General features: G+C 34.7%; 1 protein-coding gene across 1 annotated transcript; it reads right to left on the bottom strand.

Annotated features, from left to right (window-relative positions):
• Positions 1-9,647: 9,647 nt before the first annotated feature.
• Positions 9,648-10,658, bottom strand: LOC136042555 (uncharacterized). The gene has a single exon (XM_065727523.1). It carries the CDS (start codon positions 10,656-10,658, stop codon positions 9,648-9,650), a length of 1,011 nt encoding a protein of 336 aa, XP_065583595.1.
• Between the last annotated feature and the right edge of the window lie 11,613 nt (positions 10,659-22,271).

Genomic DNA, 22,271 nt, shown 5'->3' with positions numbered 1-22,271 from the left:
TTTTTACCTTTATGTTAGCTTATTTTTCAGTTTTTTCCTTTTTTTTTAGTTTTTTTTTATTTTTTATTTTTTTATTTTTTTACCTTTTTTTAGTTTTTTTAGTTTTTTTAGTTTTTTTTAGTTTTTTAGCTTTTTTACTTTTTTTATTAGTTTTTAGTTTTTTTGTAGTTTTTTGCCTTTTTTTAGTTTTTTCAGTTTTTTTTTTAGTTTTTTATTGGTTTTTACCTTTATTTTAGCTTATTTTTCAGTTTTTTCCTTTTTTATAGTTTTTTTTTAGTTTTTAGTTTTTTTAGTTTTTTACCTTTTTTTAGTTTTTTTAGTTTTTTTAGTTTTTTAGCTTTTTTATTTTTTTTATTAGTTTTTAGTTTTTTTTGTAGTTTTTGCCTTTTTTTTAGTTTTTTTAGTTTTTTTAGCTTTTTTATTAGTTTTAGTTTTTTTTTGTAGTTTTTGCCTTTTTTTAGTTTTTTTAGTTTTTTAGCTTTTTTATTTTTTTTATTAGTTTTTAGTTTTTTTTGTAGTTTTTGCCTTTTTTTAGTTTTTTCAGTTTTGACGTCACCTGATCCAGTTTTTTCAGGTGAAGTCACCTGATCCACGATCCACAGATCCACAGACAACTTATTTTTATATATATAGATAGTTTTTTTTTTTTACTTATGTCCTGGTCGTCATTTATACTCCCTGTGTCCCGGTGCTTTGTTGATTGCTAATCGAACATTCCTTTTGTCCTGGTCGCTTTCTCTTTGAGTTTCGTCTTTTTTATTAGTTTTTAGTTTTTTTTGTAGTTTTTGCCCTTTTTTAGTTTTTTTAGTTTTTTAGCTTTTTTATTAGTTTTTAGTTTTTTTTGTAGTTTTTGCCTTTTTTTAGTTTTTTTAGTTTTTTAGCTTTTTTATTTTTTTTATTAGTTTTAGTTTTTTTTGTAGTTTTTGCCTTTTTTTAGTTTTTTCAGTTTTGACGTCACCTGATCCAGTTTTTTCAGGTGACGTCACCTGATCCATCCACAGACAGACAGACAGACAACTTATTTTTATATATATAGAAGATATTTGGACTTCCTAGAGCCAACCCAAAAGCAGGTCGTTCCCAAACGGGATGGGAGGAGGTCATAGGGAAAAATTTAAGGAATTAAAATCGAATAGTTCTAGGCATCAAGCCATGAATAATTTTAGAAAAAACCAAGATAGATAGTCTGATTGAGTGAGAGGCAAATTTGGCATTAACTCCCTTAATAGGATTGTATGAAAATGATGTTAGTTCATTTGTTAGAGGTCAGTCTATTTATTATTAGTCCATATGTCATTCCTAGGAATGACACAGTGACGAAAATTGCAACTTTCTGGTAGGACGTAAAGGGGGAGGCTTTGAATAAGTTGGGTTGAAGACAAGCTTTGTTTCGAGCAGAATGTTTCATTCTCTCACAATATATTTTCTTCTTAAATCCTCCTGTCCCAGTTTGAGTACGTCCTGCATTATGTTTGGCTCTAGAGAGACGGATGGCAAGGATCATCTTCAACTATCGGTCATCTTGCATCATGTAGCTACTTACTGTGGAACAGAGTTCGTATTTATTATAAATCGAATGAGCCATTAAACAGCTCTCTATGGTTTAAAGAAAAAAAATAAAAAGAAAAACTAAAACGAGAAAACTAAAATAAAAATAAAAAAACTACGAAACAAAAAAAAAACTAAAAACGAAAAAATACCTAAAAAAATTAAAAAAACTAAAATACTAAAAAAAGAAAAACTAAAACAGAAAAAAAATAAAAAAATAAGAAACTAAAAAAAGAAGAAACTAAAAAAGAAAAAAACTAAATAAACAAGAGCTAAGAGCTCATATGGCACTTGTGACGAGGCAAGAAGAGCTAAGAGCCAAAAGATCATATGGTATGAGCTCTAGCAAAATTCTATGAATCAATAGATTGATTTAAAAGGAAAATAAGAGGCTTAATGCCCGTCAGGACTTAAAATAAGAGCTCTGAGTCACGATGTCCTTATAAATATCAAAATTCATTAAGATCCGATCACCCACTCGTATGTTATAAACACCTAATTTTTCTAATTTTTCCTCTCCCTTTAGCCCCCCCCCAGATGGTTGAATCTGGAAAAACGACTTTGTCAAGTCAATTTGTGCAGCTCCCTGACACGCCTACCAATTTTCATCGTCCTAGCACGTCCAGAAGCACCTAACTCGCCAAATCACTGAGACCCTCCCCCCAACTCCCCAAAGAGAGCGAATTCAGTACGGTTCCGTCAATCACGTATCAAGGACATTTGCTTATCCTATCCATCAAGCTTCATCCTGATTCTCCACACCAAGTGTTTTCCAAGATTTCCCCCTCCAACTCCCCCCAATGTCAAATTCTGAAAAATTAGAAAAAATTACGTACTTTTAACTTACAAAGAAGTAATCGGATCTTCATGAAACTTCATATTTAGAAGGACCTTGTGACTCAGATCTCTTATTTTAAATCTCAGCCGGGTCCACTGTAATTGGGGGGGGGCAGTTTAGGAGAACCGGAAATCTTAGAAAATACTTAAAGCGGTGAGATCAGGATGAAACTGGATGAAAAGAATATAAACCTGTCCAAGACACGTGACTGACATAATCGGACCAGATCTGCTCTCTTTGGTGGAGTTGGGGGGGGGGATAATTTTGAAAATTGAGGTATTTGTAACTTACGAAAGGGTGATCAGATCTTAATGAAATTTGATATTTAGAAGGGTCTTGCGCTTTAAAGCTCTAATTTTAAATTCCGACCAGATCCTGTGACATTGGGGGGAGTTGGAGGGGGAAACCAGAATTCTTGGAAAACGTGAAAATTGGGGTATATTTATTTTACAATTAGGTGATCGGATCTTAATGAAATTTGATATTTAGAAGTAATTTACGTCTCAGAGCTCTTATTTCAAGTCCCGACCAGATCTTTTGACATTGGGGGGAGTTGGAGGGGGAAATCTTGGAAAACACTTGGTGTGGAGAATCAGGATGAAGCTTGATGGATAGGATAAGCAAATGTCCTTGATACGTGATTGACGGAACCGTACTGAATTCGCTCTCTTTGGGGGAGTTGGGGGGAGGGTCTCAGTGATTTGGCGAGTTAGGTGCTTCTGGACGTGCTAGGACGATGAAAATTGGTAGGCGTGTCAGGGAGCTGCACAAATTGACTTGACAAAGTCGTTTTTCCAGATTCAACCATCTGGGGGGGGGGCTAAAGGGAGAAGAAAAATTAGAAAAATTAGGTGTTTATAACATACGAGTGGGTGATCGTGAGTGGGTGAAAAAGCTAAAAAACTAAAAAAAACTAAAAAAACTAAAAAAACTAAAAAAAGGTAAAAAAATAAAAAAAATAAAAAATAAAAAAAAACTAAAAAAAAAGGAAAAAACTGAAAAATAAGCTAACATAAAGGTAAAAACCAATAAAAAACTAAAAGAAAAAAAGGAAAAAAACTAAAAAAAATTTTCATCTAAAAAACTAAAAAAAACTAAAAAGGTAAAAACTAAAAGAACTAAAAAAGAAAAAAATAAATGACGACACTCAAAGAGAAAGCGACCAGGACAAAAGGAATGTTCGATTAGCAATCAACAAAGCACCGGGACACAGGGAGTATAAATGACGACCAGGACATAAGTAAAAAAAAAAATTAACTAAAAAAACTAAAAAAAAGGCAAAAACTACAAAAAAAACTAAAAACTAATAAAAAAAATAAAAAAGCTAAAAAACTAAAAAAACTAAAAAAACTAAAAAAAGGTAAAAAACTAAAAAAAACTAAAAACTAAAAAAAAACTAAAAAAAGGAAAAAACTGAAAAATAAGCTAAAATAAAGGTAAAAACCAATAAAAAACTAAAAAAAAACTGAAAAAACTAAAAAAAGGCAAAAACTACAAAAAAACTAAAAACTAATAAAAAAAGTAAAAAAGCTAAAAAACTAAAAAAACTAAAAAAACTAAAAAAAGGTAAAAAACTAAAAAAAATAAAAAATAAAAAAAAAGGAAAAAACTGAAAAATAAGCTAACATAAAGGTAAAAACCAATAAAAAACTAAAAAGAAAAAAAGGAAAAAACTAAAAAAAATTTTCATCTAAAAAACTAAAAAAAACTAAAAAAGGTAAAAACTAAAAGAACTAAAAAAGAAAAAAATAAATGACGACACTCAAAGAGAAAGCGACCAGGACAAAAGGAATGTTCGATTAGCAATCAACAAAGCACCGGGACACAGGGAGCATAAATGACGACCAGGACATAAGTAAAAAAAAAATTAACAAAACTAAAAAGAAGGTAAAAACTACAAAAAAAACTAAAAAGAAAAAAAAACTAAAAACTAATAAAAAAACTAAAAAATCTAAAAATCTAAATAAACTAAAAAAGAAAAAAAAAGGAAAAAAATAAAGGAGAAAAACAAAACTAAAAAACGAATGTATATACAGACCGGTACACCGGGATACAAATGACGACCGGGACACAGGGAATATAAATGACGACCGGGACACAGGGACACAACTACAACGGGGACACCGGGGGAAACAGGGGGATATAAATGACGACCGGGACAAAAAAACTAAAAAGAAAAAAAAACTAAAAACTAATAAAAAAACTAAAAAATCTAAAAATCTAAATAAGCTAAAAAAGAAAAAAAAAGGAAAAAAATAAAGGAGAAAAACAAAACTAAAAAACGAATGTATATACAGACCGGGACACCGGGATAAAAATGACGACCGGGACACAGGGAATATAAATGACGACCGGGACACAGGGACACAACTACAACGGGGACACCGGGGGAAACAGGGGGATGTAAATGACGACCGGGACACCGGGAGAGGGAATGGTCGATTAGCAATCACCATCAACAAAGCTCAAGGGCAATCATTAGAATCATGAGGTATAGATCTGAATACAGATTGTTTTCCCATGGACCATTATATGTTGCATGTTCAAGAGTCGGTAAACCTGACAATCTATTTATATGCAAAGACAATGGGACAGCAAAGAATGTTGTATATTCGCAAGTTTTACGTAGTTAAAACCATATATCTATATATATAAAAATAAGTTGTCTGTGGATGGATGGATGGATGGATGTGTCAGGTGACGTCACCTGAAAAAACTGGATCAGGTGACGTCAAAACTGAAAAAACTAAAAAAAGGCAAAAACTACAAAAAAAACTAAAAACTAATAAAAAAAATAAAAAAGCTAAAAAACTAAAAAAACTATAAAGGTAAAAACCAATAAAAAACTAAAAAAAAAACTGAAAAAACTAAAAAAGGCAAAAACTACAAAAAAAACTAAAAACTAATAAAAAAAGTAAAAAAGCTAAAAAACTAAAAAAACTAAAAAAAGGTAAAAAACTAAAAAAAATAAAAAATAAAAAAAACTAAAAAAAAGGAAAAAACTGAAAAATAAGCTAAAATAAAGGTAAAAACCAATAAAAAACTAAAAAAAAAAAGGAAAAAACTAATAAATGACGACACTCAAAGAGAAAAAAAAGGCAAAAACTACAAAAAAAACTAAAAACTAATAAAAAAATAAAAAAGCTAAAAAACTAAAAAAACTAAAAAAAGGCAAAAACTACAAAAAAAACTAAAAACTAATAAAAAAGCTAAAAAACTAAAAAAACTAAAAAAAAGGCAAAAACTACAAAAAAACTAAAAACTAATAAAAAAAATAAAAAAGCTAAAAAACTAAAAAAAACTAAAAAAACTAAAAAAAGGTAAAAAACTAAAAAAACTAAAAACAAAAAAAAACTAAAAAAGGTAAAAACTAAAAGAACTAAAAAAGAAAAAAATAAATGACGACACTCAAAGAGAAAGCGACCAGGACAAAAGGAATGTTCGATTAGCAATCAACAAAGCACCGGGACACAGGGAGTATAAATGACGACCCGGGGGAAACAGGGGGATATAAATGACGACCGGGACAAAAAAACTAAAAAGAAAAAAAAACTAAAAACTAATAAAAAAACTAAAAAATCTAAAAATCTAAATAAGCTAAAAAAGAAAAAAAAAGGAAAAAAATACAAATGACGACCGGGACACAGGGAATATAAATGACGACCGGGACACAGGGACACAACTACAACGGGGACACCGGGGGAAACAGGGGGATATAAATGACGACCGGGACAAAAAAACTAAAAAGAAAAAAAACTAAAAACTAATAAAAAAACTAAAAAATCTAAATAAGCTAAAAAAGAAAAAAAAAGGAAAAAAATAAAGGAGAAAAACAAAACTAAAAAACGAATGTATATACAGACCGGGACACCGGGATACAAATGACGACCGGGACCCGGGACACAGGGAATATAAATGACGACCGGGACACAGGGACACAACTACAACGGGGACACCGGGGGAAACAGGGGGATGTAAATGACGACCGGGACACCGGGACAGGGAATGGTCGATTAGCAATCACCATCAACAAAGCTCAAGGGCAATCATTAGAATCATGAGGTATAGATCTGAATACAGATTGTTTTCCCATGGACCATTATATGTTGCATGTTCAAGAGTCGGTAAACCTGACAATCTATTTATATGCAAAGACAATGGGACAGCAAAGAATGTTGTATATTCGCAAGTTTTACGTAGTTAAAACCATATATATATATATCTATCTATATTCACAGGTGGGACATAGGGACACAACTACAATGGCGCGTAACTATTATGGCGCGTAACGACTTACGCGCGCGGGGGGGCTTGGGGGGGGCGCGAAGCGCCCCCACCAACTAGGTGTTGGGGTGGCGCGAAGCGCCACCCCAACAGCTAGTATATATATATATATATATATATATATATATATATATATATATATATATATATATATATATATATTTAACTACGTAAAACTTGCGAATATACAACATTCTTTGCTGTCCTATTGTCTGTCCATATAAATAGATTGTCAGGTTTACCAACTCTTGAACATGGAACATAATAATTGTCCATGGGAAAACAATCCGTATTCATATCTATACCGCATTTTTCTAACGATTGCCCTTGAGCTTTGTTGATGGTGATTGCTAATCGAACATTCCCTGTGTCCCCGTCGTCATTTATATATCCCCCTGTGCCCCCGGCGTCCCCGTTGTAGTTGTGTCCCTGTGTCCAGGTCGTCATTTATCTTCCCTGTGTCCAGGTCGTCATTTGTGTCCCGGTATCCCAGTCTGTAATTTCTCTTTGAGTGTCCCGGTCGTCATTTATATAGATATATAGATACAGTTTCATTTCAGTTTTTTTTTTCTTTTTTAGTTTTTTTCTTTTCTTAGTTTTTTTCTTTTTTAGTTTTTTTTAAGTTTCTTCTTTTTATTGATTTGTTTTCTTCAATTTGTCAATGTTCATTGTAACATTGACACTTGGAAAAATCTTTACGTGCCAAGCATGCTAAAGCTCCAACAATTTATATTAAACCTTAAAATTTGGGGTATCTGTTTTAAGGTTTTCGAATTACTTTAATCTACTGTCAAAATATATTGAAATATTTGTGCAATTCCCAGTTTTTTTTAGTTTTTTCTTTTTTTTAGTTTTTTAGCTTTTTTTAGTTTTTTTTTAGTTTTTTATCTTTTTTATTTTTTTACGTTTTTTCTTTTTAGGTTTTTCTTTTTTTAATTTTTTTAATTTTTTTTTTTAGTTTTTTCTTTTTAGTTTTTTACCATTTTTCTTTTTTCGAATTACTTTAATTTATTGTCAAAATATTTCGAAATATTTATGCAATTTCCAGTTTTTACATTCTAGTTTGTTTTGTTTTATATATATAGAAGATATAATCTGGCGTAACGGACAGACAACTTATTTTTATATATATAGATGTATATATATATATATATATATATATATATATATATATATATATAGATATATCTATATATATAAAAATAAGTTGTCTGTGGATGGATGGATGGATGGATGTGTGGATGGATGTGTCAGGTGACGTCACCTGAAAAAACTGGATTAGGTGACGTCAAAACTGAAAAAACTAAAAAAAGGCAAAAACTACAAAAAAAACTAAAAACTAATAAAAAAAATAAAAAAGCTAAAAAACTAAAAAAACTATAAAGGTAAAAACCAATAAAAAACTAAAAAAAAAACTGAAAAAACTAAAAAAAGGCAAAAACTACAAAAAAAACTAAAAACTAATAAAAAAAGTAAAAAAGCTAAAAAACTAAAAAAACTAAAAAAACTAAAAAAAGGTAAAAAACTAAAAAAAATAAAAAATAAAAAAAAACTAAAAAAAAGGAAAAAACTGAAAAATAAGCTAAAATAAAGGTAAAAACCAATAAAAAACTAAAAAAAAAAAGGAAAAAACTAATAAATGACGACACTCAAAGAGAAAGCGACCAGGACAAAAAACTAAAAAAAAAGGCAAAAACTACAAAAAAACTAAAAACTAATAAAAAAAATAAAAAAGCTAAAAAACTAAAAAAACTAAAAAAAGGTAAAAAACTAAAAAAACTAAAAACTAAAAAAAAACTAAAAAAGGTAAAAACTAAAAGAACTAAAAAAGAAAAAAATAAATGACGACACTCAAAGAGAAAGCGACCAGGACAAAAGGAATGTTCGATTAGCAATCAACAAAGCACCGGGACACAGGGAGTATAAATGACGACCAGGACACAAGTAAAAAAAAAAATTAACAAAACTTAAAAGAAGGTAAAAACTACAAAAAAACTAAAAAGAAAAAAAAACTAAAAACTAATAAAAAAACTAAAAAATCTAAAAATCTAAATAAACTAAAAAAGAAAAAAAAAGGAAAAAAATAAAGGAGAAAAACAAAACTAAAAAACGAATGTATATACAGACCGGTACACCGGGATACAAATGACGACCGGGACACAGGGAATATAAATAACGACCGGGACACAGGGACACAACTACAACGGGGACACCGGGGGAAACAGGGGGATATAAATGACGACCGGGACAAAAAACTAAAAAGAAATAAAAACTAAAAACTAATAAAAAAACTAAAAAATCTAAAAATCTAAATAAGCTAAAAAAGAAAAAAAAAGGAAAAAAATAAAGGAGAAAAACAAAACTAAAAAACGAATGTATATACAGACCGGGACACCGGGATACAAATGATGACCGGGACCCGGGACACAGGGAATATAAATGACGACCGGGACACAGGGACACAACTACAACGGGGACACCGGGGGAAACAGGGGGATAACCTGACAATCTATTTATATGCAAAGACAATGGGACAGCAAAGAATGTTGTATATTCGCAAGTTTTACGTAGTTAAAACCATATATATATATATATATCTATATTCACAGGTGGGACATAGGGACACAACTACAATGGCGCGTAACTATTATGGCGCGTAACGACTTACGCGCGCGGGGGGGCTTGGGGGGGGCGCGAAGCGCCCCCACCAACTAGGTGTTGGGGTGGCGCGAAGCGCCACCCCAACAGCTAGTATATATATATATATATCTATCTATATTCACAGGTGGGACATAGGGACACAACTACAATGGCGCGTAACTATTATGGCGCGTAACGACTTACGCGCGCGGGGGGGCTTGGGGGGGGCGCGAAGCGCCCCCACCAACTAGGTGTTGGGGTGGCGCGAAGCGCCACCCCAACAGCTAGTAATTTATAATTGTAAAAGAAGCATCAGGAAAGAAATTAGATTTAACTTCTACATAATTGTACAGTCGTTTTTCTGTGCATCCTCCATTTCTTCTATTATAGTCTTGGAACGTCGACCTGTTACGACTAATCCTTTAGATGGTGGTTCAAAAAGAGCTACTTTCGGGGGTATGTGTGGAGGTGTTGTCACTGGTGGTGGGTTAGATCGAATGGCTGGAGCAGGAACTTGACTATCAGTTAGTCCTTGGGCAAGTCGAGGGGGGTGAGGAGATCCTTGTTCAACCGGAGGTGGGCGAGGAGTTTCTTGGGCAGGCGGAGGGGGCTGAGGAGCTCCTTGGGCATTTGGAGGGGGCTGATGAGGTCTTTTGGCGAGTGGAGGGGGTTGAGGAGGTCCTTGGACAAGTGGAGGGGGTTTAGGAGGTCCTTGAGCATGCAGAGGGGGTTGAGGAGGTCTTTGGACGAGTGGAGGGGGTTTAGGAGGTCCTTGAGCATGCAAAGGGGGTTGAGGAGGTCCTTGGGCAAAGGGAGGGGCAGCAGTAGGAGGAGGTCCTTGGGAAAGCGGAGATTTTTCTTTTTCTTTGCTAGGAACACCTGGTATAGGTTGTTTTTCAAATGCGGGTGTTCTTGGTGGTGGATTAGATATATTTCTGCCTGGAAATTTATTTACATTAGCTGTCGACTTAAGTTTCTCTCTCGCCTTCGTATATTCTGTAGCTGGTGAATTTTCTTTCCCTGCTGTATCTTTGGGCACGTAGCTTCTTTTTTCTATCTTTGAATTATCTGGTCCCACCCCAACAGGCTTGGAAGGTGTAAACGGCTTCTTCTGTCCCTGAGAATCTGGTTTTCCCTTTTCTAGTTTTTCGGGCTCTTCAGTTCCAGTTTTAATTTTTGTTTTCTCATTGTTCTCACTCCTATTCTTAGATTTTGTTTCTTTTTCTTTCTTTTGTTTTATCGCATCCTCTTTCCCACATTTTTCATTGGGAAGAATCCATGCATCCGCTATTACAATAATAGCAGTAAATGAAAATAATTGAACCAAAATTTGATCTAGAAGTCCCATCAACCTCTTCCTAAAGGTGTATTCTAGTCCACGCTAAATGCATTTTCTTAGAAAGTAAACGAAAGCCATTAGATAAAAAACTGTCAGCTTATTCCAGGAAAATTGTACGTTATCATTTAAAGAATTCTACAGGAATATTTATTGTATTTGGTTTCACAAAAATAAACAGCTCTCAAAAGTTTTCCACTACAAGAGGTACTTGTATCTAAGAAATCAATTATTTTATTCGACATGCTATAACAAAGCGAAATGTTCTTAACTTTACCAAAGTGTAATTGATGCTCTCGAGACTACATATGTACTGACTAGCAGGCCTATAATTCAACTCCAGAGAAAACCAATTGTAGTTGCTCTAATATGTCACAGTTTAACCTGCCCTGTAATAGAAAAAAGTATCCTTGCCGTGAAAAATACAAATTATTGAGGATGAATAATAATGGAATGGATTGCAAGGACTCTATAATTGAGGCAATGACTGAAAACTATGACATAGTGTTCTTCCAAGAACATCTTTTTACTAATTTTAATATGAACTTCCTCAAAAAAAGTATTGATCATACTTGTATTTTATGCCCCTGTTCAAGTTACTAAACAGTTAAATGAAGTTAATGAACGTTAGACACAATGGACACATTTGGACACAATGAACATATTCATAGGTATTGGGCCTTCTTTAGTTCAATTAACTAAGTACAAGTGAAATTTTGCTCACGGAAATTAGATGAGTAGGGCTGAGGCCTAAGGCTTTCTAAACGATAGAGGATATAATTTGCACTTTACTGAAAATAAACTTTTTTTCTAGCGGAATGCTTCTATTTATTATCATTTATTTTCTTGCGAAATCCTCCTGTCCCTATTTGAGTTCGTCCTCCTTTACGTTTGGCTCTAGATGGATGGCCAGCAAGGATCTTCTATCTGTCATCCTTCATCAGGTAGCGATTTGCTATGAAGCAGAGTTCGTATTTACTATATATAAAATAAGCCATTGAAAAGCTCTCTATGATTTTCAAGTGTCCCGGAAGCTGCTGAAAAAACAAAACAAAAAACGATAAAGATGCCGTTGATGTAAAATTTCGTTCTTGCAGCCTTATTTTTTGTTTTTCAAGCCAATGGAATTTCCTCGTCATTCAGGCCGAGGAGCTGTAAGCTTCCTACATAGGGGTTTCAGATAAGGCAATTCTAATAGTGTACTTTTTGCTTCGATCTGACTCTGTTTTTAGGAGTTATGGGCTATTTAATTTTCTACAATGGAAGGCTACTGCTACAACCTGGATAGCTGGACTTAGTTTCTTTTCTGATTCTAGCTTTAGGATTTATGGGCTATTTTTTTTTTACCACGGGGCGTGATCATCTCTTACTAGGTTGCTAGCTACTGCGGCAACCTGGATAGCTGGACTTAGTTTCTTTTCTGATTCTAGCTTTAGGATTTATGGGCTATTTTTTTTTTACCACGGGGCGTGATCATCTCTTACTAGGTTGCTAGCTACTGCGGCAACCTGGATAGCTGGACTTAGTTTCTTTTCTGATTCTAGCTTTAGGATCTATGGGCTATTTTTTTTTTTTTTTTTTTACCAAGGGCGTGATCATCTCTTACTAGGTTGCTAGCTACTGCGGCAACCTGGATAGCTGGACTTAGTTTCTTTTCTGATTCTAGCTTTAGGATCTATGGGCTATTTTTATTTTTTACCACGGGGCGTGATCATCTCTTACTAGGTTGCTAGCTACTGCGGCAACCTCGATAGCTGGACTTAGTTTCTTTTCTGATTCTAGCTTTAGGATCTATGGGCTATTTTTTTTTTACCACGGGGCGTGATCATCTCTTACTAGGTTGCTAGCTACTGTGGCAACCTGGATAGCTGGACTTAGTTTCTTTTCTGATTCTAGCTTTAGGATCTATGGGCTATTTTTTTTATCCACGGGGCGTGATCATCTCTTACTAGGTTGCTAGCTACTGCGTCAACCTGGATAGCCGGACTTAGTTTCTTTTCTGATTTTAGCTTTAGGATCTATGGGCTATTTTTTTTTTTTACCACGGGGCGTTATCATCTCTTACTAGGTTGCTAGCTACTGCGGCAACCTGGATAGCTGGACTTAGTTTCTTTTCTGATTCTAGCTTTAGGATCTATGGGCTATTTTTTTTTTTACCACGGGGCGTGATCATCTCATACTAGGTTGCTAGCTACTGCGGCAACCCGAGTGTATACGATTATGGCGTCATTCATCAATATTGTACATAAGACAGCGGTTTTTCGTAAAAAAATATTTTTTAATAAAGATTATATTTTCAATTACAAAATATTTATAAACACAGCAATTTCCTTTAAAATGAGCCACTAAACAGATCTCTAATATGTTCAAGTGGCCCGCTAGCTACAGTAGAAAAAAATGAAAGAAAAAAAAACAATATGCTTTAGATTCGAAATACTGTCGTTACCTCCACTTTTGTAGTTTTTCAAGCCAGTGGATTTTCCTTGTTGTTCTAACCACGTTACTGTAAGTTTCCCTTATAAGGGTCTCGGACAAGGGTTTTTTAATACTATGCTTTGAGTTTCGATCTGACACTATTTTTACGAGTTATTTGCTGTTTCATTTCTTAGTGTGGGACATGATCGTATCTTACTAGGTTGTTAGCTACCGCTGCAACACAGAAAACATATAATGATAACCTGTGGCAAAATATAGATGTAAAGTAAAGGAAAGGTTTCTTAACATATCCCACGGGCAAAAATTTATAGTATGAGTATTGCATTCTCGCTTCATTACTGTCCGTAAAGAAGGTAAATATAATCCGTAAAGCCTTATGTAAATAATCTTTTGTGTTTTGAGATCATTCAATTTTATATCTTCCCAGGTTTTATCTTCTGTTAAATAAGATTGAAATTTCTCCTTTGTGTATTCAGTATTTCCAGTATTGTAAATTTCTTCTTCTTCTCCCTCCATGGTACCGTGATGAGAAACTTTTGTCAAAATTCGGGAGGATTGATCTGTTTATTAAAGTTGCCATGCTAGTTAGTAAGGTTGCATATGTTAAAAACAATTAGACTCCACCGTTCCATTGTCTTGAAAATATATGTTTTACATAGTTAGGGATTTTCTTCTTATTTTTTCTATACATTTCAATGCGTTTTTACTTTTTTGTTATTAATGGGGTATAAATAAGATCACGGAAAAGTTTTACCGGAGTAACAAACGGCATGAAGATAGCGTTTATATTCGAGTTTCGTCTTTTGTTTTACATCAAACACAGTACCCCGAGAAGGTCGACCACAGACAGACCAGATTATTAGCCAGAATTTGGCCTTATTTTTGAATTGTTTCAGCAAAGGATAACACTTCCAGACTGGTTTTTGGGTATTCCGCCTGACACGGATCAGTGGGACGGCCACATCTTCAGCTTGCCTTATACATAAGATAATGTCACGATATTAGCGATCCAAATCAGCAGGAGCATTGTCAATATTGGAGTACACATTTGTGCAAAGAAGATAGAAAGGGACACGTACGGTGGACACTAGAACTCCAAGTGTAGCAAGGTAAAGAGGCGTGTTCGAAACTCGGCCAATCACGTTTTTCAAACCCCCTATGTGACAGTGATGGTTGGTTCAAGTATACGTCAGAAGAAATACACAGGCACATGATTATAATCTCTCTCATCTTCATCAACATGCACTGCTGAAGTTTGTAATGAATGATACCAGATACAGTGGTCCAAATTTGAGACATAACCACTACAGTGGATATATGTAAAACTGAGGTCTTTCGTTATGACCTTAAATGCTGAGGGTAGACACTAAAAAAGCGCTTCCTTTAGTGTCGAGGAAACGGTGATGTCAAACTTTATGTCACCTATAAGCACCCACTTGTATCCCAGACGCTCAATACCAGATATGAAAGTCTTTAATTTGTTGCAGGCATTCGCATAACTGGAGAAGGAAGAAACAGATCTTCTATCATAGGGCAAATAGGCGTTTATTGGGATCACGTCTGCAAGCCGGATTGCAACTTAGTGTTCAAAGGATTGTTAGTAGCTAGGAGACAAATAGCTAGGCGACAGCCAAGACCACCAGAAGGCCTGCCTCGGGTACGGCGGGCATCCTTAGTGAAAACAGCAAGTTGAAAATTTTGCCTTAGAAAGTTTACTCTGCAACTTTGGAGCAGGTGTTCTTGTAAGAGAACAACATCATGATTAGCTAGTTTCTCATCAAAGCTTAACACTTTATCCTTTGTCCCATTGATGTTGGAACAGCACACTGAGACTTTATACTCATTCAGGATTGCAAGTGAGAAGGTCGCAGAACTTTAGAACTAGCAAGAGCCTTTAGTTTGGAGCAACGAAAACTGTAAGCAACATGATCGCCACTACAATTCACACACTTGGGGGTGTTACTGCAAGGTGTGTCACTGGAATTCATATGGGAACCAGAGCACCGTGAGCATCTGTAGTTTTGATCGGGACATTTTGTAGCAAGGTGGTCAGGTGATTGACATTTCCTGCAGCACTTAGGAATTCGCCGATATTCATGCACTCAGAATAGTTCATAACCTATCTTCAGTCCAGATCTAAGGGCCGAGGAAAGAGAAATTTTGTCTTTGAACGTAATTTTTACACAATTTGAGCTCCCAATTCCCAACACCCCTGCAAGCTTTAAGAGGCGCAAAATCAAGATCTTGTGCAATGCCTTTCATTATACCAAAAAAAAAATTCTCCGCCATTTTTGCTTCACAATCACGAAAACCCGAGTGCACAAATTCGCAAAAGTCAGCAGCAGCCACGCTATCGATCGTCACAATCAATTTATCGCCAGAGGCACGCAAAGTATCAATGCACTCGTGACCAGAAATACAGTCAATTCTTTCCTTCCGTTTAGATGCATTATCGAGATCACGCGGTACATTCGTGATAATAACAATGGCTTTGCTTCTATCACTACCAGTAGCACTGCCCGGGAGGCTGAAGAAATTCAGATCGTAAGTGAACATTTTCTCATTAACTTGCGAAAGAGTTTGTTGAATTCTGTTAAGCTTAGAAGCTATTCTGGAGTAAGCAACTGCTGGAATACAGGGAACTTCGGCTGGCGAACGGATAACAAAGACAGGCATGTCCTCAGAAGCACTCTGATTTTGAAGGAGGTCTAACATGTCTTTCAAATGATTCAGAGCTGTGTTTGAACCCATGCGCCTTGGATAGGGCTCGGTCAATTTCGGCAGCGAATCCCACAGGATTTTCTTCGATTTGGCAATATCACTTGACTCGAAAAAATCAACAGCAAATTTTATGATCACTGTAGCTTCGACACCTTTTTCATTATTATACTGCAGAAAGTTCAGAACCGGGACATAAACAAAGCAGTCCGTATCCGAATCACAGTCCATTTTCATGCAAAAAGTCTGTTAATCCAATTTCAAGTCAAAAACAAAATCGTGGGTAAAACACGTCTTAAGCGCATGAAAGCTGAATGGTAGTTGGATAAATTTCAGAAGCTTGAAATGCCAATAAGCGTGGGAAGCGTAGGCTCCTGCTATTTATTCCCCGCAATTTAAGGGAGACACAATCCCGGCAGGTACGACGACGCTTGCTCATCTGCTCGCTTGTTAGTAAAAATTTCCAAAAATAATTAATGAGTCTGTATGATTTGATAATTATGACCATAGGATTATCTCTCACTTACTGAAATGTTGAGTAATAATTTCACTCAAGGTCACGAACTTTAATCCTTTGCCAGGTATTGCGAAATCTAACTAGCTTCGCAGGGATTAAAATTCACTGAAAAAGCTTACTGATTTGAAATTTATGATATCCAGTTCTAGACAGATGTTTTCACCTTGAACTACGAATCAATACTGATTCGTGTTAATAGTACTGATAGCATTAATAGATACAATACTGATAGTATTAATAATAATAATAGTAGTAGTAGTAGCAGTAGCATTAATAGTAGCAGTAGTAGCAGTAGTAGTAGTAGTAGTAATAGGAGCTGTAGTAGTAGTAGTAGCAGTTGCAATAGTAGTATTAAATGTAGCATGTGTAGTAGTATTAGTATTAGCGTGGAAATATTGCCTTTTGGTCAATTGATCCCCCTTTAAGCGTTATCTGATGTTACAACCGTAGGTACAGTTATCTAGCATTTCAACTATTTTGAAGAAGACGATTATTCCAAAATTTTGATCAGATATATTTGGACTAAGAGCAGCGAAATAGGGTGTTGAAGAAGCACTGCTTGCCCACCGAAAACTTTTTAAATATCCTCCTCAATATGCCCTAGAAGTTTGAATTAATACCTACCCTCAGTTGCTCTAGAAATAATTCAGATGGGATTTTTTGATAAACTGGATGCATTAAGTATCTTTTGACTTAGTTCAAAAGAAACCAACCCAATACTTAAAAAAATAATAAACATCCTTAAAAGAAAAAAAAAATATTTTTTCATATTATTTAGATTTATAACTTTCAATCAGCACTCTTTTCAATTTCCGTCTTATAGCATCCATGCTTACATTCAAATCAATCTCATTTTTCAATCTTTCCCAATGTAGAGGAATCAAATAACTCAGGCAAAAACGCGACCTCTCTGTAACTACCTTAGGAGTCCGCAGATTATATTTACCACGGGTTTCAACTTATGAAAATGAAGGAGAAGAAATAAGACCCATCGATGCAAAATATGTGGGGAGCTTTTCTCGTTCAAGCTTAATCTTAAACATAACACTTAAAAATTGGATACTTTGCCGAACAGGAAGAATATTATGAAGTGAAAAAAGGGTCTCTGTTGTGGATTTTAAGGGGAAGTTTGATGGCGATGGCAGAAAAGGTTTAAGGATACGAACTGCTTTATTTTGGATAATCTGTAAAGGGGTAACATTACTTTTAAAAGTGTTCAAAAAAATAATAGATGCATAATCAAAATGGGATTGCACAAGGGAAATGTAAAGGGATTTAAGAGCGCAATATGGAAGAAGGTTTTTCAGTCTGCACATTATACCAACTCCACGGGCAGACTTTGCTCTAGCCTGATTAATTTGCTCTTTCCGTGACAAATTCTCATCAAACACAACTCCCAAATATCTTATCGATACAACCCTTTCAATAACAGACTCAGGTTCATTCGCAGAAAGGGAAACTGATTCTATATCTGGAAACTTGTGACCCGTTCTGCTGTAAACAATAAACTTCGTCTTCTTTCTGTTCAGAAGTAGTCTATTATCAGGGAGCCAAGTAGACAATCTATCGTTTGTGGATGTTAAATTGACCACTAGCTCTTCACAAGATTTACCAGAAACGGTTACTGCAGTGTCGTCAGCAAACTGAGTGTCTATAGAAGAAACTCCAGTAGCTGAACACAAATCATTAATGTAAACTAGGAAAAGCAGAGGTCCTAATATGAATCCCTGGGGAACACCAACCTTATCTGACTGCTGTAAAGAATCAGATCTAACATCATTATATATGAGCATCTGCTGCCTCCCATGAAGATACGATTCAAGTAACCTAAGGCAATTACCACGAATACCAGCATTCGAAAGCTTATACAAAATAATTTGATGAGAAATGGAATCAAAAGCTTTCTGTATGTCTAAAAATATAGTTGCAGGCGTTTCACCACGGTCAAGACAATCACTAATATGTTGGACAATAATAGCCATAGGATGATCAGTGCAGTGCTCTTTTCTAAATCTAAACTGAAGTTTAGAAATGTAATCAAATTTCTCAAAAAAAGAATAAATTCTGTTATAAAGTGCTCGCTCTACAACCTTCGAAAAAGCAGAGAGTATCGATATAGTACGATAATTAGCAGGAAGCCTCGGGCCATCACCTTTATGTAAGGCCACAATTCTTGCTGATTTAAATGTTGAAGGATAGACACCAGTTACAAATATAAGATTAATAATGTGGCATAACACCGGTGATATAACTGAGAATATTTCTTTGACCAAATTAGTCGAAGATCCATCAAGGGCTTCAGATGAACCATTCTTCATTTTAGATGTGATGTGTTTTAGTTCAATTTCAGTGACCGGGGAAAGAAAAATGCTTTTATCAGAGAGAGGGGGCATGTGATCTTTAAATAAATCATTATTATTATTATTTGGAGAAACATGAGATGCATTAGCTGTTTTCTCACCGATGCTTACAAAATGAGCATTGAGCAAGTTCACTATTTCCTGCTCATCGGAAGAAATACCATCACCACGTAACATTTCATTCGGAAATGAAGATTTCTGAGACCTTCCCAACAGAGAGTTAATAAGTCTCCAAGTGTGTTTTTGATCCCCACGAGCTTCTACAAATGATTTTTCAAAATATCTAGCTTTTGCTTTCCGAATTAACTGTGTCAGGACATTTTTATACTTTTTAAACTCTTCTTTATTTTTAGTAGATGGGAATGACATAGGTATTTTAAATAGCTTATTTTTTATTGAAATAGAGTGTAGAAGCCCGCGTGAGATCCATGGTTTTTTAGGGAGTGTATATTTTTTTATTTTAATGCGTCTCAATGGACATGCTTCATCCAAGCACTCACGGAAATATTTTAAAAACAGAGCCGTAGAAATCTCAGGGCATTCACATTCTAGAATTGCAGTCCATTCATTTAAATACAAAAGATTCCTCAATTTATCCATTCCTTCTTTATCAATTTTTCGAGTTTGTTTAAATTCCGAAAATTTTGGTCTGTGATTAATTCCAACATCCGCAACTACCACACAATGGTCAGAAACATCTGTAAATATAATATGCGAAAGAGTAACGGGGATAGTAGAAAAAATATTATCAATGAGAGTAGCCGTATCTTCCGTAACCCGGGTCGCAGACCTGCATGATGGTAAAAGTGATTTTGATAGGTTCATGCACAGAAACTCAAGCGATTTTTCATGCAAATGATTAGAAATTCCCGGTCTATTTGTCTGAGCTAACAATAAATTAATATTAAAATCACCCATTACCAGAACTTGCTCAGAATTCAAATTAGTCACATCTTCAATGAAGCATTCATAAATTCGCAAAAACTCTTGTAACGAAGCCGATGGTGATCGATAAACAACACAAACAAGAACTTTCGTATTATCAATCACACACTCAATGCAAAGGCTCTCAAAAGTCATCTCTTGGTCATACTTAGATTGTTGCTTCTTCACAACAAATGATGAAGATGAGATGAGAGGGATAGCAAACACAATTAATACATTGCCTGTTTGTTGTAAAAAGGGAATATCAGCAATGTGTAAAGAGTTACTGAGGGTGTCAAGTTGAAACATTCAAAGACATGTTCAGGATATGTTGAGGCAAGAATGGAGGGCAAACATCTCTTCCCCCCTTCTGCTCTTTTCAGAGGCCCCCTCTGCTCAAAAGCGATCGATATTTTGAAATTGTCATTTTCTTCCAACTAATCAAAGGTTTCCTTCAAATTAGTTCTGTTTATCACCTGCAACACTTATCCTTAGAAAAGGAGGAAACAGTTAATTCTGGGTAAATCCAAAATTCTAACGGCGTTGAGATGAAATTTTGGAGAGTATTGAAGGTGTCTTATACTACATCAAAAGGCAATATGTGCACCCAGTTTATCAAAAAGGAGCATCTGAAATATTTTACGGCTTTGGGCATTAGTTAGAGGCTTACAGGACATATTGAGGGGATTGTTAAAAAGTGTCTGGAGGGAAACTCTCACGGAGAATGATATAATGAGCAATCAGAGAAGATGAATTAAAAAGAAGGGAAAAAAACCTTGAACAAATCCATAAAGAAAAAAAATATGGTGAAAAGTTTCTATAGAAAAATTTTCAAGTTCATGTTGGATTATATTAAATTATTTACTATCTTCATAAACAGCATGACATTTTTTCCATGCGCTTGTTACCATGTTCCTTGGTGAAAATCTCGATTGCTCAGTTATAAATCGAGAAGAAATACGCTAGTCTTTATGCCGAACCCTTACTCTCAAGCACATCAATGGACTGAAAATAAACGGGAGCATTTGACACTCTTACTTAATTTTAAAGAGTACTGAAGAAATATTAAATAGACAAAAAATAGGAAGGATATGCATTAACAAATAAAGTTTTTGTCGTCGTCTTACCAGGGTATGACGAAGGCGATGGTAGATACTTATGTAAAAGCCTTAGAGCCCAGTTTTGCACAATTTGTAATTGTTTAAGATGGGTTTTAAATGTTGCAAGATAAACAATAGGACAATATGATCAATGGGAATGAACTAAAGAAAAATATAACAATCTTAATATTTCATAATGGAAAAAAAGTTGCAACCTATACATGACTCCAACTCCTTGTGCAGCTTTAATTTGAAGACAACCAAGATGACCTTATAATCAACCTCCACACCAAGGTACCGGATCGAACTTACTCTTGAATGCTTATATTTAGGCCTTCAGCACTCACGTTATTAAATTCAATATGCCCTTTATGAATACGGCAGTAAACCATGAATTATGTTTTAGCTACATTTAGTGACAATCGATTAGCATGTTACCACTGAATCAATGCTCTTAAAACTCCCTTAATCTTTTGCTTCAAACCATCTGTGGACTCGCCTGTAACAGTTGAACCTGTACCATAAGCAAACAAAATGTTGAGACTCCCCCCGTCAGAAGAGTTGCAAAAATCATTAATATAAATCAGGAATAGCAAGGAACCAAGTATGGACACCTGTGGAACGACTACCTTTTCTGACTGCTGACGAGGCATAAAAAAGGAGTTGATAATTTGCGTTACCTGATACCAACCATGTAAATATGGTTTCAAAAAATTCAGGGCTGGGCCTCTAATACCACAATTATCAAACTTGTACAGCAATATTTCATTAGAAATTGGATCGAGAGCTTTTTCTAAATCAAATAAGAGTGTCACAAGAAGAATCCTTTTATCTAAGCATTCATGAAGTTACTTCAGCATGGCAAGAACTGCATGCTGAGCAGAATTTTCCTTCCGAAAACCAAATTGAAATTTATTGAAAAATTGCTGTGTCTCCAAGAACTTGTACACTCTATTGTAAATACTCAATTACCTTATAAAAACCAGATAATGTGGATATTGGCCTATAATTAGTAGGGCTCACGAAATCCCTTCTTTACGCAAGGAAAAGATCTTAGCATTTAAAAAAAAAAAAATTGGGAATGTTCCTGTTGAAAATGCAAGTTTAATTAAATGAACCATAATTCTGCTAATACTCAGCATAATAGACTTGACAATGTTAGTCGAAGATCCATTAAGTCCTTGAAAATCAACCTTCTTCATTAGTACACATATATACAACAGTTCAACTTCTGTTAAAGGAGTGAACTATATTGTTACATCTGATGAACTCAGTAAATACTTTAGAAAAATATATCCTTACTATTAGAAGTTCCTTTCTACAATTTTTCAGTCACAACCTCTCCAATTGAAGCAAAGTGATCATTAAGGCAATCCACCACATGAACATCGCCTTTGAAATGAGCTTATAGAAAGAATATAAAGCCCCCCCCCCAAAAAAAAAGTTTTGTAATGGGATACCGAACACAATAAATCAAACTTTGTGAGTTCTGGTTGTCAAAAGGAAGAATCATCAATATCTAAGAAAGAGGAGAGGGAATTAAGCTGAAAGTTCCAGGAAATGCTTAGGA

The sequence above is a fragment of the Artemia franciscana genome, unplaced genomic scaffold, assembly GCF_032884065.1.
Source record: "Artemia franciscana unplaced genomic scaffold, ASM3288406v1 Scaffold_1472, whole genome shotgun sequence".
Taxonomy (NCBI): Eukaryota; Metazoa; Arthropoda; class Branchiopoda; order Anostraca; family Artemiidae; genus Artemia; species Artemia franciscana.
Note: the sequence above shows the minus strand (reverse complement) of the source record. Positions and strands in the feature narration are given on the sequence as shown.